A 17165-nucleotide genomic window follows, 5' to 3' on the forward strand; every position below is an offset into this window, starting at 1 on the left:
GATGTGTAGCTTCCAGCCTCACCCTTCACCCAGGACTTACTGTGTATGGTCTTCAGATATCAGTAACAGATCAACCTTTGAGGATCACCCTGCCTCCATGCCCCCACTGCCTATATCTGCACCAAATAATTTTTTTTTAAATACATCCATGTAGATTAAATAAGCTCCATGGATCCAAAAACACAATCAAAATGCTTCCTGGGATCTGTGGATCCTGCAACACAAAATGTTTAATAAAAAGAAAAAAGACTTTTGGGGGTGAGGATCTCTTCTATTGTGAAGCTACTCTCCTCCTTGTGCTTAAGAAAATCATCACCAGTTTCTTTCTAATCCTTACATCTCTATTTATGTGATGTATCAGCTGCAAATACATAGTGATCCCTTGTAATATGAAATGGTGGCAGCAATAAACATTTCTTATTGCAGATGTAAAATCAAACGGCAGAGATTTATGGATACCAAAAATAGCATATAGTAGAAAATGCTTTTTCAGACAGTGAGATTTAGAACTTTTGGGGGATTCTCACTGGATGCGGATTCATGAGATAACAGCCCAAATATACATCATAATAACACGGCAAAGCTTGCCTAGTACTTGTCGTAATGCAAATGTTTGCAAACTACTAAACTGATTAACAGTATGAATCGGAAATTGCCTATTTACAGTAAATATCAGTCTTCCAGGTCCGTTTAGTCTAATTATGTTCACAGATTTGTTGTGGTGAGTAACATTTCATACTGGACTTAAAATGGGAAATGCTGGTTTAGATTGATCAAAATGACTTTGTTTCAAGTTGACTGGGGAACATGAGTTGGACGAGTCAACTTTCTGCCAAACAAGTTTAGTGAACCAGAACCAAAGGTATAGGAAAATCAAAAAATCTATTTCCAAGTTTCAACTATAATCTTAGAGTCATCACTGATTCAGAATTTGTTTTATTTTTGTATATACAAGAAAATTCAAACTTCGACTCTGATCACTTCAGTTACCTGTAAAACCGATTGCATCCTTGACAGTTATTTTTTCAACATTACAACTGGTCCCTGCTTTGCTTTTGTATTTCAAAACTGCAAATAACCTATCAGCACTAGTATAAACATTAGTATTTGCAATTTCCAAATTGCGATTATTACTGAATTACAATGTGGAAATCGCAGTTACTATTAGTGATTCCTAGCAGGTCACAAATCAACCTACTTCGTGAATATTAATGAGATAGGTGACAATTTTCAACCCACTAGAAATAGACTGCATCACAGGAATGGTGGCTTGCTGAGGTCAGCAGACCACAAATGTCTCTGATTGCTTTTAAATAAAGTAGTCTTTTTTTTTTTTTTAAGGGAAACTGGGATGAGTTTAAAAAGAGAAGTTTTTTTTGTTCAAGAAGACGCAATGGTCCAGTGGACTGCTGCCTTCTCTTAAACATTTTTGCGAATGCATTACCTCAACACTTCTGCAGTCAGTAAATTATTAATGTTTTGCAAAGTAAATTTAGTTGCTACACATTAGTTCTATATTTCTGACTCTATAGTTGGAAGGGATGCCCATTCCAAATACCAAATCGGTATTTGGTCGCAAACCAAAATTGCGGATTTGTTAACGTGCTACCGAATTGCAGTTTGGATTTGATACATACCAAAATGCTTTTTGTGCAGTCCAAATGGGCAGATTCTATATATCAACCCATTTGCAACTGCAGAAAAGCTTGAAACATCTGGCCTTTGGTTTTCAAAAACGAGCAGGGGATCGGGATGCCACACCTGTTTATGTCTCATTTTTTCACACTGCCAGCCCACACAGTTTAGAGGAAGCTCACTACCACCCAATACATTTCAATGGTGCCTGCCCCCTGGCCTCAAACTTTAACAGTGCCTCACGCATTCACAATCGCTGATCCCAAAAATTTTAATATAGTTTCACTAATTTTCTACCAAGTTACTGCCCCTTTGTGCTTTGGATCTCCACTACTCATTCCACACTGATTCTGTGTGATTAAGTGGAACCTCTGATTCCTCTGTGGCCACATACATTTGAATGGCAGTTTACCTATTGCCGTTAGATATTAATAGAAAAGTATCCATGCATATTTGCTGAAGGTCACCCTTTCGCCTTATCCACATTCATTTAATTGCAATCTTGCATAATGCGCTCTGGTCCCATACACTTCATTTGAACCCTCATTTCCTTTCTGGTCCTGTGAACTTTATTGGATCCTCTTTCATTCCTCACTGGCCCCATAAGCTTCACACACTTATTTTATACACTTTAAAACAGGGTCATCCATTCCTGTATTACTGACCCCAAATGATTCTGTGGAGTCTCAATCCTTCCCCATCAATAGCCCTAAATACTCCAACAATGTTTATTATTATTATTATATATATATATATATATATTTTTTTTAATCAGTAAGCGGCCTATAGAAAATAATGTTTTAATGAAAATAAAACATATTAATTTACAGAGCACTAAAATAAATCTTAAATGACCAACTCCTTCTCAGAAACCAGAAAAGCTTGATGCCTCCCTTGGTGAGAGGTAACAGAGATAGATGTAGGGTGTTGTTTCTCACAGATATCTGTTGTTACTTTCCACATTGTGGACTGTGCATGGAGATTTGAGGGACCCTGGTTGGAGTTGAAGCCTTAGAGGCAGAACTCTGGGATATTGCATTGTAAGACGTCAGAGCTGAAGCAGTGATAGATGTACATTATTGCATCTGAGGGAGTATGGGCTAAACAGTGAAAGCTGCAGGGTGCTCCCTCCCTTGTAGAAGTTTGGAATATTGCCTCCCATGTAATAGGAGCTATGCAGGGAAAACAAAGGGGTTTTACCTGTTAGGGGAGATGGTAGACATAGCCTTGAGTTGTTACCTCCATGGGACTGTAGAGACATCGGTGAAGTATTACTTCAAAGGGGGAGATGACTAAGAGATAGATGTGAGGTGTTACCTGTAGTGGCGAGTGGGGGGTGAACAGCTAGCTACCTAGTATTGAACAGGAGCTGTGCATAAAACAAGAGCACTACTGGTAGTTGCCTCAAATGAAGTGATGTAAAATGAGTTCAGGGTAAGCTGTGAAGTGTTGTCCTGAAGTAGAAATAGAGGTATGGTGTTATTTTGGCTGAAAGGTAGCTCTAGGGTCATGCTTTCTAGGAGTGCAGGGACACATGTGAGCTGTTTGCCTCACATGAAGTGGAAGCAGTACAGGAAGAGATAAAGCATCCTCATGGAATAGGTATACTTAAAGTTAAGCTTATTCTTCAGGGATGTGACAATGTACAGCACATGGGAGCCCTACTGGATGGGTGAAGAGGGGTGCACTGGTGGCACAACAATCACACTAACAGGGTTCCAGACCCAGTAGTGCGGGAGACAGTTTTTTCGGTGGCCAATGTGGAGGATAAAATCTGAGTTGCAGGAGTAGGAAGCCTTCTAAAATGAGAGACAAACTGAGGATTATAGAAAAAAACGGTTGGGAAGAGATACTCAAGAGCCTATAACAGACTAATATGTTTTAGTATGTTCTGGGTAAGGCTGGAAGAAAAGGCATTCAAAATGATTGCCATCAACAGAAATGGAGGAGCCCATTATAGGTTCTAAGGGCTGCAATTAGGATTTATTAGTAACAGAGCAGAGGGGCATCATTAGAAATAAAGAAAGTACTTAAGGCATTTCTGAGCTAGTACTCGCTTGTGCTGCCTGTCTCAAGCAGGGGGAAAAAAGACTACATAATAGGCAAGTGGAGGCCCAAACAAAGCAAAAAAGTGGGAAATGGTCTAGGCAATCCTGGTGATGAGGTTAAGAAAAGGCTGAGAGGCCAAAAGAAGGGTATCTAAGGCAACATAGTCCCTGGATATTTGGGCTGCACGAAGTTTGGTGGTGATATTAAAGGTGAGGTATTGCAGCACGATGGGTTAAGGTGGTAAGTCATGGGAGGTCCAAAGTACGAGAGGAAGGAAAGGATGATTACTGAGCACTTGCAATTCAAGTAAGAGTGCATGGAAAGAAGAGATAATAGTCCAGACTTGAATGGGAATGAACTGTGAGTGAGGAGGAAAGTTCGGAAGGGGTACACATCCTTGGGGAGAAAAGTATAGGGACACTAATGAATGCAAGTGGCAGAACTGAAGTTGACCAGCCATCAAGGAGCAGCGAAAAGCAGAGGGTGGATGAACTTGGGACCATTCATCAGCAGATATCTAGGATAGGTGGCTGGATTGGTCATGGCTTCCAACGTGGAGGCTGAAAGGGAAAGGAAAGTGGAAAACCTCAACATTGACTAAGAGGTGAAAGGCAGGTACGGGTACAAAAGGGATGATGAGGCAAAACAGACCATAACAAACTACAGAGTCAGCCAAGAAAATGGGAAGTCAAGTGACACCAGTGTGATATAGAAATGTTAGAATTGCTGTTGAGATGAGTTCTGGGCAGCCATCAGGCAGGAGAGCATTAGGAAGATTGTGATGAGCTCCACATCAGTTCGACTCACCCTGAGGAAGGGAAAAAGAAGAATTAGCAAGGAAAGTGAAGCATTAATGTTTTAAGGGTATCAGGATATTAAGGAAGGAGTTTTTAGGGGTTGCAAGGGAAAGAGATAGAGGTGGGGAACCAAGAAGAGCCAGCAAAAGGTATAATGGTAAGGGGAGGGGGTGGAGGCTAATACCAGAAAAAAACAGGGAGAAGTGATGAGCTCTGGTTATAGTGCACACCAGTAGAAAGGAAACGATTGGTCTGAATCAGAGTTTGGCAGAAAGGTTATTCTGTCACAAACGTGACGAAAATCCCATTCACCATATTACAAGTACATTATCTACTATGGCACTTGCAATAAATTGAAGAGAACATCTGTGCAGTCTGCAATGGAGTAACCCTCTGCTAAATTCTAAATCCATAGAGGGAGAGAGTAGAACCATCACATGGGTAAGCTGCCCCTGTCTAGAAGAGAACATGGGGAATAGAAAATATAGTGTGACTAGATAGTAGGAGCAGTCCTCCTTCAATTCGGGTTTTGTTGTCCTGAAACTGGACAGTGATAATGGCTTCCAGTTGCTGGCTCTTTAAAATACAAACCATATGCAAAGTCTCCAAATGGAGCTGGCAAAGGCAAGGCTAAGAGAGACTACATTTCACATTGGTGCAAGAGCTGCACTTGCTGCTTATGAAGAAGCAGATAAACTCGAGCTCCGCGAACCAGAATATATAAACTGGGTTCAGGGGTAGGGAAAGACCTGAAAGATGGAGGTTTCAGTTTGGAAGCTGGATGGAGGGACCTGATCCACGGAGAAGGCGGGAGGGTGAGCCCTGAAAGTTGGGTAGAGGGACCCTCCCCAGAAGCTGGAAGAGGGGACAGTCCTTGAAGATAGGGAAGGGCACACCATGGAGAACGGAGGGATGCATGGAGGCTGAAGGATAGAAAGCACAGAATGATAGAGCAGGGGAAACACTGGAAGGGATACCCAGAATAGGCTGGGACACCCAAGAAAGGGCACGTTGGCCAGGGGGGTGAGGGAGAAGAACTTTAAGCTGCCAAAGGAAGGAGGAAGAAGTGGTTGAGAATATTGAGCGAGAGCCCAAAAATGTGGAGGTAAAGGATAGAAAGACCCAGACATTCACCACTTTTTACTCCCACCATCAGAGAGTGAGTCAATGCTTCTTTTGAAAAACCAATGCAGTGACACTACTTCCAGTCCGGCCTCCAAAGCTGAATTTTGGGGTAGGAAGTTCCTCCAGGAATGTAAACCCTGTCAAACAAAAATACATAGAGAGACACGTGAGGCAGCAAACAACAAGACAGCAGGTATCAAATATTCAGGTAGCAGAAACTGACCCCCGCCCCAGAGACTACAGAATGCAGACCCCAAGAGACTAACCAATGCACAGACCATTGAAGCAGACACACACACACACACACACACACACACAGACACACCACCATGTACGTCAAACAAGATGCACAGAGTACAGATACAAGAAAAAAGAAGCACGTTCAAGCTAACAGACCAAAGAGACACCAGGAAGCAAACAGCAGGGACATCAGAAACAGGCAGCAGACGCCAAGGGAACAGGCAGAACACACATAGCTATCTAAATAGAAGGCATCACTGACTGTGAGAAAATATTTTTTGTTTACAGCTACATAGTAGGCATGCCTGACACTGGACCAGAAAAACTGCATCTCTATACAGAGTCGAAGTCTTCACTTGAAGTAGAGTTTACACAATGCTGTTCCATTGCCCAGTTTCGTAGAAAACCACAGGGATGCCTACTTCAAAGGTATACATATTCACGATTCACTTTGAAGACCCATGCTTAGCTCTGCCTTTCTTCCGACATACAATTCTGTATGGCTGTTTTCCCTAGATATAGTGTGGAACATGAGTGGGAGTTGACAGAATGCTCTGCCAGCTTCCTATATTAGAGTTGTTGATCTACGAAAAGTACAGCAGATGTTTTCCACAAAGCATTACTAGAAACATCTGGGCATTCTGTGGCTTTCATCCATATAGCTCCCTGACATTTGAGAATACTAGACCTTTTGGTTGAAATAAATATAACACTTCTTTAAATGCTCATAGTGCAGCTTAATGTTTGCCTTTGTATTACTGAAAATGTTCAATCTTGGATGAAGAACGATACCTCATGCCACCAGACCCCCTTTTTGATTTGGAGACTGGGAACAAAGTATATCCCACAAGATTTTCTTTTTTAGTGCTTCTTTAAATGGTTCAGGAAATTTGCATATTTATGGTGACACTTTTACGGAATTCACAATTAGAGGACACCCACTACATTCTATCAAACACTGCAACCTTCTGTCCTGACACAATGCAAACTCAGAATATACATAGTTTTTCACCTTCTGCAAACTGGCAGATCAGCTCCTCACGGGTCCAGTTACAGGATGTGATGACAAAATGCCCATTGTCTTTTAGGACTCTGCGGAGTGAGGCCAAGTACTCTTGTCGCTTCTTAGCTGCACAATTGGGATCCAGGCTAATGGCGTCAAGTGTCCCCTTGTCCACACAAAGGTCAAAGCCCAGAAGCTCTTCAGGGGCACTCAGAAAGTCCGCAACCTAACAAATATTGTGTAGACACAATAAAAGCACAACATGGGAACCCAGCATTAGACTATAGCCAAAGAAGGAACACTAACATATGACAATGAATATCTTAACTCAGAAGGGACAAAACATCTGCACAAGAGTGAGTGACACTTATGAAATGCTTCTAAATGTTGGTATTAATGTGGATAACACTCAGGTTTGGTAGAGACAAATTTGCCCTCATTCTAGATTGTGAGCGGGAGGTTAATTCTTTTTTTTTTTACAAATCTTCCGTCCCATTTGGAAAACACCCAGATTCCTAGCACAATGCATCAAAACTTTGGGATGGTAATGTGTCTACTACAAGTAGGCATCAAACCCTACCTAGTGCATAAACCAGGCTTCCAGAGACAGACATTTTGGGTCTTAACCCGAAATGCATCATTAACCACACTGAAATTAGGTGAATTTAGTAACTTGTGAAGAGGCCCACTGGTTTGACAAGTCATTATCTGCCTAACCCAGTAACCAATTATACTGCAGCATTTTTCACCCTTTGGAGCTAAACATGGGTTTGGTAATCCTTGCTTATACAGCACTGCAGTAAACGAAATGGCAATTGATCAAACCCCAGCTCCCCTCCCACCACTGTAAAAAAAACTTTGCCCTCTGGGAAAATGTAGACAAATTCTTCTTAGCATTCTCATTTAACACTGAAAGGATTCAACACTGGGTTAATTTGTAAGGTCACTGGTACATTTACATCAAATGTGATAGCTAGTACCCAAATATTATAATTTATTTTTAGGACAGTCAAGTTGTGGCTACAAATTACAATTTTCCTAATAACTTGCATCTGAGATATCGAAATCTCACTGCAGACATCATATTACAGTGGATTATTCCAATTTATCTGTAACTGCCAGCTCTCGTGCCACATCTCAGAATGCACAACTCCTGCACTGAACAGAATGTGTATCTTTAAGAATAAATAAAACTTACATCAGTCTATCATAGCTCTCCTCTGCTGCAATACTGAACAACTAAGTGGTATGTGATCTGTTGAACTTGTATCTATTGCTTCTCATTTCCATTCTCTTATACCCTTTGACTCTTTTATTCTTTTACCTTAAGATCTGTAAGTCTTTCTGGATGTTTCACTGTGTGCAGCTGTTCCTTTCACCTTCTGCCATCCCGTTTGCCATGTTCCTATTGGTCTTATTTGTGCCTTCTGCAGATATTTTGAAGGCTGAGTATAGACTGATTGCCACAAAATCAGCAGTATGCATGATTTTGACCCAAATGACCTGATCTATTTAGGGCCTAAAGGTGATAATCTCTGCCTCGCATCATTAAATATAAACAGCTCTGTGCACATCAAAGACTGAACATACAAAAAGACTCAATTTCTGACCTCCAGTATGTGCATTATGCATTTATTACTGGTGAACCAGAGCACAGGGAACATAGTAGGGAACCTCAAGATGCCCAACACTCCATGCATCCAGTTAGCACTCCATAATAACACATTATAGAATACATTAAAAAAAAAACAGAAAACATGTTCTAAGGCTTTTGTTATACTCCCAAGTGAGTGTTGTTTGAACTGGAAATCCTCATGGTCATCTGCGACAATCACTGCAAACAGTCCAGCACCATCACCATAGTTGGCTTTCACCTGTCTGTGTGTTCAAATATTTCATCCCACACTTTGAGAAGGCTGTCTCTCTACCATGATTGGGTTTAGGACTTAGAACTCGAGGAGCTTGTGCATAACAATACAGACCCTTCCTCCAGGATCTTTGAGACTACTGCGAGTACCACTGTAGTCTTAAAGTTATTAGTAATTGAAAGTGCAAATTAGCTTTATTCTAATCTGGTGTTATCATGGTGATAAAAGCTCCCTAGGCCACTGATTGTGTTGAAAATGACTGACATTTCCTATGCAAATTTGACAAGCACCCAAACAGGGGCAGGATCCACTACGGACTGTGAAAGTATCCAGAAACGAACCAGATCTTACACTAACCGTTTTTGGACAGCTTCGAATGTGAATAACTTTGCTTTTCACCCGCTACTGCTCTCTACTTGAATGTAATACTTTCTAAACACACAATACGGGGGCGTGGCCAAGATGGCGGCGTGAGCGGACTCGTTGGTCCGTGCTCCGCCGCCTATGCCCTGAATCAGCAGTCCGACTCCGTTTGGAGAGGCCCGTGGGGTCCTGGCAGGATGCGTAGTGTTGTCGGGCGCCGGGGACCTGTACGTCGACGGCGCCCCGAGATCTTTTGGTGGCACGTGCGGGCCGCGTCTACTCAGCCTGCGCTGGCGGATGGTGGTGGTGGCGGCCCACGGCCTCTTTAGGCGAGCCGAGTGGTGTGCCAGGAGGCGGCTGAGGTGCGGCGGGGCCCCAGCGGGGAATAGGACCCCCTTAAGGACAGGCCAGAGGCGGGGCCCCGCTGGTGGGCTCGGCGCCGGGAGACCAGTTGGACCCGGAGAGCTGGCCCTTGAGAGAAGACGTCGAAGTGGCGAGGACCCCCCTGGGTGACTGCGCTTTGCGGCGGTGGTGACGCTGGGGCCCAGATGCCGGCTGGAGGTGTGGATGGCCTGTGGTGACCTTGCCTGGCGCAGAGGCGAGCTGCACTTGGGAGTGACCCCGTGGAGCGCACTACGGAGCAGAGTCTGACGGCTACTGGCGAGGAGCCCATCTTGGGGGTACGGAGTCCGGTGTTGGTGCGCAGAGGGCTGGCTGAATTCCTGAACAGCGGCTGTTAGAGATCATAGATATGGCGACCTCCAAACCTAAACGAGATCGGACGGTGCAAGACATGCTGACGGGGGGACGCCCGGTGCTGGGCGGGCCCTGAAGATTCGCCGGCCGCAAGGTCCCGTGAAGCAAGGAAGGAGACATCGGAGGAGGACGCGGCCCCAGTTACGAAGGATTTCCTCACCTCCCTGTTTGAATCGCTCCGTGGGGACCTGCAGGAGCTCCGTAAAGGTATATCTCAGGAGGTGAAGGAGTTGCGGGTGGAGCTCTCGTCCCTGGGTGAGCGCAGATAACCCAGGTTGAGGATGGGGAGGTGGCCCGTGGCGAGGAGGTCGCGGTCCTGCAGCAGGAGGTTCTGCGCCTGCGGGAGCAGCAGACCTTCTTCAGATGACAGTGGAGGACCTGGAGAACCGCTTGCGAAGACACAATATTCGCATTAGAGGAGTGCCGATTGGAGCGGAGAAGGATGACATTAGAGACTTTGTGGTGGCGTTGTTCCGTTCAGTGCTGGACCTGGAGGCGTCCCAGGAGATTGTCCTGGACAGAGTACGTCGTGTGGGCCGCGATGGGGTGTTGGGGATCGCCCGCCGGATATTCTGGCATGTGTCCATAACTATGGACTAAAAGAAAACATTTTGCAGCGGTCACGCAATACCCCGCAGGTCCACTTTAGAGGTCTTCAATTGCAGTTATACCAGGACCTGTCGGTTCGGACCTTACAGCGGCGGCGGGAGATTAAGTCCATCACAGAGCACTTACGGGCGCATGCTGTATCCTATACATGGGGACACCCGTTCCGTCTTGTTTTCTGCTGGGAGGACCAGCTTTGCCAGGTGAAGACGGTACCGGAGGCTTGCCAGATCCTGGGCCTGGAGGGAGACGCTCGGGGCTCGGACACGAGTCTAGGTCCGACGGGAGGAGATCGCCCGCGCTGGAGGAGGAAGGAGAGAAGGAGGCAGCAGCAGTGCCCCACGTAGGCGGAACGGACACTGGAACGCTAGTCGGCATTGAGCAATGTAGCGGCTGGGACAAATGCCTAGGGGGGGTGGGTGGGGTGCCATTGCTAAGCAAGGGGTCGCTTATGGCAGGCTTGTGCCCTTGTGGGTGGGCCTGGGCGGCGGAGCCGGTGGACTCAACGGGCGATCTGGTGTGGTTCTACGGCCCTACGGAGACTTTCCTCTCGAGGATGGGTGCGAGAGGACTTTTTTGTTATGAGCATCTGTTGTGCGTTTTAGATATATTTTTATATGCTTCCCTGCGGGTTAGGTCATCCTGGGCTTTAGTGGGTCGGTCATGTTACTTGGAGGGGTGGAGATGCTGTTCTGAGTTCCGGCCCCTTGGGGGTTTCTCTCCCCTCTTGAGCGATTTTCTTCTCTTGATGGTATGACAATTAAGTGCTTAAGTTTGAATGTCTGGGGGCTTAACAACCCAACCAAGCGGTTAGCGATACTGTCCGCTCTGGAGAAATCAGGGAGCCATATTTGTCTATTACAGGAGACCCACTTGTTACATAGAGATACGTTCAGTATGCGATCCAGATGGTTCCCCAGGCAGCTGTGGTCCTCAACAACTACGAAACATGCGGGGGTGGCAATATTGCTCTTGAGGACATTATCGGGGGAGATAGTGGGGAAGGTACATGAAGTCCCTGGCAGGTTCCTGGCTATTAGAGTTCGGCTTGGGGCCTTTTCTTTTACCATCGCTTCCCTTTATGCTCCGAATTCCCAGCAGGAGATCTTCCTGAGACAGTGTGTTTCCCCTATACTTAGTTCGCCTGATAGTGCCATTTTGGTAATGGGAGATTTTAATCTGGTGATGGACAACGAGCTTGACCACTCGGGCCAGTGCTTCGGGCAGACTGGTGCTTTGTCGGAGATGGGACGTCAGTGGCTGGCGGAGTGTGGGCTGGAGGACGTATGGAGGATATCACATCCCACGCTCCGGGATTACCCCTTTTATTCAGCCGCGACCAAGACATATGCACGGCACGATCTTTTCCTGACCTCACATTAGTTTATGTCCCTGGTTCGGGAGGCTACGATTGAGCCTAGGGCTCGGACAGATCATGCCCCTATCACGGTCGAGCTGGCCATGGAGATAGGTCGCGTTGGCACGCCGAGCTGGCGCTTTAGAGACTCCCTGCTTCAGAGCGAGATAGCAGTAGATTTGCTTTGTCGTGCGACTAGGGATTATATCAGCTTCAACGATGAGGGCAGTACTTCTGTCGAGACTGTGTGGGAGGCGCTGAAAGCGGTAGTGCGGGCGAGGTGATGGCATTGTCGGCGAGGGATAATAGAACGAGGAGGGAGGTGAGGGAGAGGCTTGAGCAGAGGGTAGCTGTCCTGGAGCGTTCCCATAAATCCACTGGTGCGCCTAGAATTTGGCGCAAATTAGAGAAGGTACGGCAGCAGTTGAAGCGACTGGAGTGGGATAGGGCGGAGTACGCGGTAGCACGACTTAAGCACAAATACTATATCGGGAGCAATAGATGTGGAAAGCTATTGGCGTATCGGCTACGAGCGCAGCGTGCGGCGGTCAAGCTGATTCGTTCTTCCTCGGGCAAAGAGGTTTGTACGAGCGATCAGATTGCAGAGGTCTTTTCCGGATTCTACCGGAGGTTGTACGCGGCAGATGAGCGGGATGATGCAGCCCTGGATTCTTACTTGGAGGGCATAGCAATTACTCCTCTCGGTGAGCGTGAGGCATCCCTGTTGGACCAACAGATAAGGACGGAGGAGGTTATATCGGCTATCTCCCGCTTAAAGTGTGGGAAGTCCCCTGGACCTGATGGGTTCAAGGCACTGTTTTTTAAAACCTTTTGTGCTGAGCTCGCCCCGCTTCTTGTGAGGCTTTTTAATTCCTTTCGGACAACGGGAACCCTGACGCCGAGTATGCTAGACGCTACCATTACTGTATACATAAACCGGGCAAAGACTCGGAGGAGTGCGCTTCATATAGGCCGATTTCGCTTCTGAATATTGACGCTAAGTTATTTACGGGGATCCTTGCTTAACGCCTTAATCCTTATATGCCGGGTCTTATTGATCCGGATCAGTCTGGTTTTATTCCGAATCGACAGTGTGGCGACAGTACGAAGTGCCTTCTGCATTTGTTAGATAAAATTGATAGATCGCGTAGAGAGGTGCTTTTTCTCTCTATCGACGCCGAAAAGGCGTTCAATAGGGTTCATTGGCCATATTTATTCTGGGTCTTAGAGCGTTTTGGTTTGGGCCCGGGCTTCAGATCGTGGATCTAGTGTGCCTATCGGTCCCCTAGAGCTGCGGTCAGAGTTAATGGTGTGCTTTCTAGGCCGTTCCTGGTGGGGCGGGGGACCAGGCAGGGGTGCCCGCTTTCCCCCCTTTTGTTTGCGTTATATATGGAGCCCCTGGCACAGCACTTGTGGGACAGCCCCTTGGTTTCTGGGGTGAAATTTGGCAGAGACCACCATCTTATTACTTTATATGCTGACGAAGTTATTCTTACACTTGCGGAGCCTGCAACCTCTTTGCCTGCGCTTATGGAGATACTAGTTGACTTCAGCCAGGCTTCGGGATTTAAAGTGAATATGCAGAAATCTCAGGTTCTTGGTCTGTCTCTGAGCGCTGATCATGAGAAGGATCTGAAGGCTCGTTATCCCTTCACTTGGTCGTCCTCACGCCTTTCCTATCTCGGGATTGAGTTGGCGAAGTCTGCCGTTAAAACGGCGAGTGTGAAGTACGTGAAGTTGGTTCGCGATGTACGACGGGACCTGGAGTTGTGGGGGAGCCATAAACTGTCTTGGCTCGGCAGGGTGGCTGCAGTCAAGATGACAATCTTGCTGCGAATACTGTATATGTTTCAGGCTCTCCCACTAGCCCCACCTCCGCAGACGATTGCCACCCTGCAGTCGACGGTCTTGAGATTTATATGGGAAGGTCGTCCGGCGCGTCTTCCGCGGCAGGTTCTATATCGTCCCAAGGGCAGCGGGGTTTGGCGATACCGTGTCTTCTGAGATATTTTCAGGCTACACAGCTACGCTTTCTGGTGGAGTGGAGTCACGCTCTCTCGGAGAAACACTGGTGCTTTATGGACCAAGCTGTGGCGGGCTCTCATATATGGAAGGAGCCCTGGCTCCGGCACCGACATGGGGCAGGTGGCCTTTATTCTTCCCCGATTACTGGTACAACGTTACGAGTATGGGATGCGGTTGCTTGCCGTTTAGGGCTGACTTCCTTTCCGTCCCCTATGACCCCCATAGGCGTGAACCCTGACTTTGAGCCTGGAATTCGTGTGGAGGGCTTGAGACGCTGGTATGAAGGGGGTTGCAGGAGAGTAGGGAGTCTTTTTGACGAACAAGGGGTGTTGTCCTTCGACCAGATGCAAGAGGCCTATGGACTAGTGGAGGCGGATAGATTGATGTATTATCAGGTTCGACACTGGGCTCTCTTGCCGGCGAACAGAGCTCTGATAGACAGGCCTCTTACGCCATTTAAGAAATGGCTGTTCCTAAAGAAGGATGATAGGAGAATCATCTCGGAGCTGTATCGGCTTTTGCAAGGGGAAGGCCGTCCGCCTAAGTCAAAAGGGCAGTTGCGATGGGAAAGGGAGCTGGAGAGAGAACTCTCAGATGAGGAATGGGACAGCATATTCTATAGAATACACCACACAGCATATAATGCAGCTGGGACAGAGACATCATATAAAGTCGCTTCATATTGGTATTACACTCCAGCGCGGGTGAATGCATGGAATCGTGATAAGTCGGATCTTTGCTGGAGGGGGTGTGGAGCTACGGGTACGCTTACGCATTTGCTTTGGCACTGCCCCAAGCTGCATCGCTATTGGGAAAGCATAATAGATGATATTGATGCAGCGTTCCAAGTTAAGATCCCGAGACTCCCATCGTATGTTTTATTGGGTTTGCCTAATTCCCTTACTTTTCCCTTACGGTCCTTAAAGGGGAGGCAGATGGCTTTAGCTCTTAATGCAGCGCTGCAATTGATCTTAGCTCTTTGGGGTGCAGACAAAGTGCTGACGCGTATCTCATGGTTCCAGAAACTGTGGTTTATCTTGGCCATGGAGAAAATTACGCTAGCATCCTAGCAGCGGGTTGGAGGCTTGGGCGAGTTGTGGAAGCCGTTCCTTCGGATTCTCTCAGCAGAATTTGCCAAGCTGACATGCCCGTTATACCTGAGGGTCTTGAGGCTGATTTGAATTTTTGGTCTGAGGGCTGGGGGGGGGGGGGGGAAATTGGATGAGGGAGATGAGCTTGGATGATGCAAAGGGTCGAGGTGAGGAGAAATAGGAAGATGACATGGTTTCTTGGAGGGAAGCATAGTTGAAGTGTTCATGTTTATATGTTTTCATCTTTGGGACTGGGACTTCGGAGGATTATTGGGCATTACTGGTGGACACATGATTCTGCAATGAAGACTGGCTGGGTGGCTCCGCGGGGTGTGATCTTCTGATTTCGATAGAGACTGATGCGTGCAGATTTGGGATTGCTATTGTGCTGATATTTGCATTTATGTCCCGTGATGAGGTGTGTTTGGTATGTTTTTTTTTTTTTTTGCCTTTTTAAATACAATAAACAGATTTGATCCTAAACACACAATACTTTGTTTTCTACTTCTGGTATTTTCTGATAAGCAGTATAAAGTGGAATAGATGGATGACACATTTATGGATAGGGCCCTGGAAGCTTTGTGTGTTAAGTCAGAACAGGATGTTAATCTGCACGGTCTCCTTTTCGAGTGGAAACAGCCTGTGGTAACTCAGGTCTATGTGGATCCAATCTTAGGGAGAAAAATGAGCTGGGAGAGAGAGAGAGAGAAACACAGGCTTTGGGTTGAAAGCAAGGCAACCCCCCAATTTCTCGCTTTTGAGATCAGGTTGCGCAGGACTTTCCTTAAGAGCCCATGCTTATAAAGGGAGCATCATAACCTCAAATTACAATTGTAGAGAATGTAAAAAAAAAAAACAGGCATTTGTACAGCATCAGCTTACCACTGTTATGTGCTGTATCTATCCCCCAGTCACCAGGATACAACTAGGGAATATTACCATAAAGCAGAAAACCACTATACCAACGATGCAGGCTCCGATGAACTTGAAGCTTGGGGAGATGAAAGCAAAAAGGTCGGAAGAACCTACAACTTAGAAACCGGAGATAAAAAACTGAAAGGTGAATGGATGCAATTTGGTTGTGAACCGAGACAAAGCGAGAAACAACCATTGTTGCAAGCCATGTTCTCACACATCTCCTGGGCTTTCCATACTCTGCCACTCTTACCCTGAAAGACATAATTACTCAGTGCCTAATTTGACCCGGTGGGTGCTAATGGGGAGACCACCCCTTACTTTTGGGACGCGCTCATATTTTTTCACATCAGATATTCCCCGGGGCAAAAGATGGAAAAACACACACATTGGAAAGATGAAGGGGGACAAAAATGGAAAAAACGTCACAACGGGAGAAAGCAGGAGTGTGCAAGAGTGCGACAAAGCCAGAGTGTCTGGTAGAGCAATTAAGGATGTGGACGTGTAATTTTATTGTCCGGCGGCTTCTGAGTAGGAGCTTCAGGCACCTGCACTCTTTCATTTATAAATTAAGCACTGTTTTTCTTCTAATTCTGGGTATTCATCTACTAGGTTAGGTGGAGGAGGAACTGATGCTGGAGTGGAAGCCCTCTTCCCATTAAATGTAGCAGAAAATCAATGTGCCAATGAGATGTAAGTGTTAATTATAGTGCTCTTGGCTTTATCATTTGCACATTCTTGGACAGTCCTACACTATGAGGGGCAAATTTGGGGGGTGAGTCTGAAATGGAAAGGTTTTTGGAGAATAACCATACTAAACCCATACTGGGAATGAGACTGCCTTTGAGGGCCTGCATACTTCTTTTAAGCTTCCTTGCCTTACGTGTTGAATTGCAGACAAGTAGAAGGTGTGTCGTTAAGAGGGAACTGGAAATGTGCAATGAGTAATATTTAGGACTATATGTACAAATGATTTTAAATGAACCCAGTTTTCCTTCCACACACCTTTTTTTATTTAAGGGTCTGTATGCCTTTTGGGTGCTCGCAGACCCTGGATATGAGAAGGTGGTTGTTTTTGGTCTGAGATGGTGAACGGCCACCCACCAAGCTACATTTCCTATTTCCATGTGTATGTGGGTGTGGGTGTGATGCACATCGCCTCCATGACATCAGATGCCAAGCTTTCAATTTAACAATGCTGGCTCTCCATTTGGGTATTGAGAGGCTGCGGGACGGGGAAGATTTAGGTCCTCAGTATACCTTTTCCAGGCTTTACACCAGATATTCTCTAAAGACTTTGTCTTCTTACAGATTCAAAAAATAGGTTCAGCCATT

The 17165-nt window shown here is 46.1% G+C and overlaps 1 protein-coding gene across 4 annotated transcripts in view; it reads right to left on the bottom strand.

The window, feature by feature from the left end:
• Window positions 1-2421: 2421 nt before the first annotated feature.
• Window positions 2422-17165, bottom strand: part of EEF1AKMT2 (EEF1A lysine methyltransferase 2) — an 81217-nt gene continuing 66473 nt past the window's right edge. For 3 of the 4 annotated variants that reach the window (XM_069239127.1, XM_069239122.1, XM_069239124.1), the window contains 2 exons: window positions 6859-7075; window positions 2422-5743 (listed from right to left, as the gene is read on the bottom strand). In XM_069239127.1, the coding sequence (XP_069095228.1) occupies window positions 5646-5743; window positions 6859-7075 (315 nt within the window). In that variant the 3' untranslated portion in view covers window positions 2422-5645. The remainder of the gene's footprint in view (window positions 5744-6858; window positions 7076-17165) is intronic. The other variant, XM_069239123.1, reaches the window with a different exon arrangement.

The sequence above is a fragment of the Pleurodeles waltl genome, chromosome 6 (assembly GCF_031143425.1).
Source record: "Pleurodeles waltl isolate 20211129_DDA chromosome 6, aPleWal1.hap1.20221129, whole genome shotgun sequence".
Classification (NCBI taxonomy): domain Eukaryota; kingdom Metazoa; phylum Chordata; class Amphibia; order Caudata; family Salamandridae; genus Pleurodeles; species Pleurodeles waltl.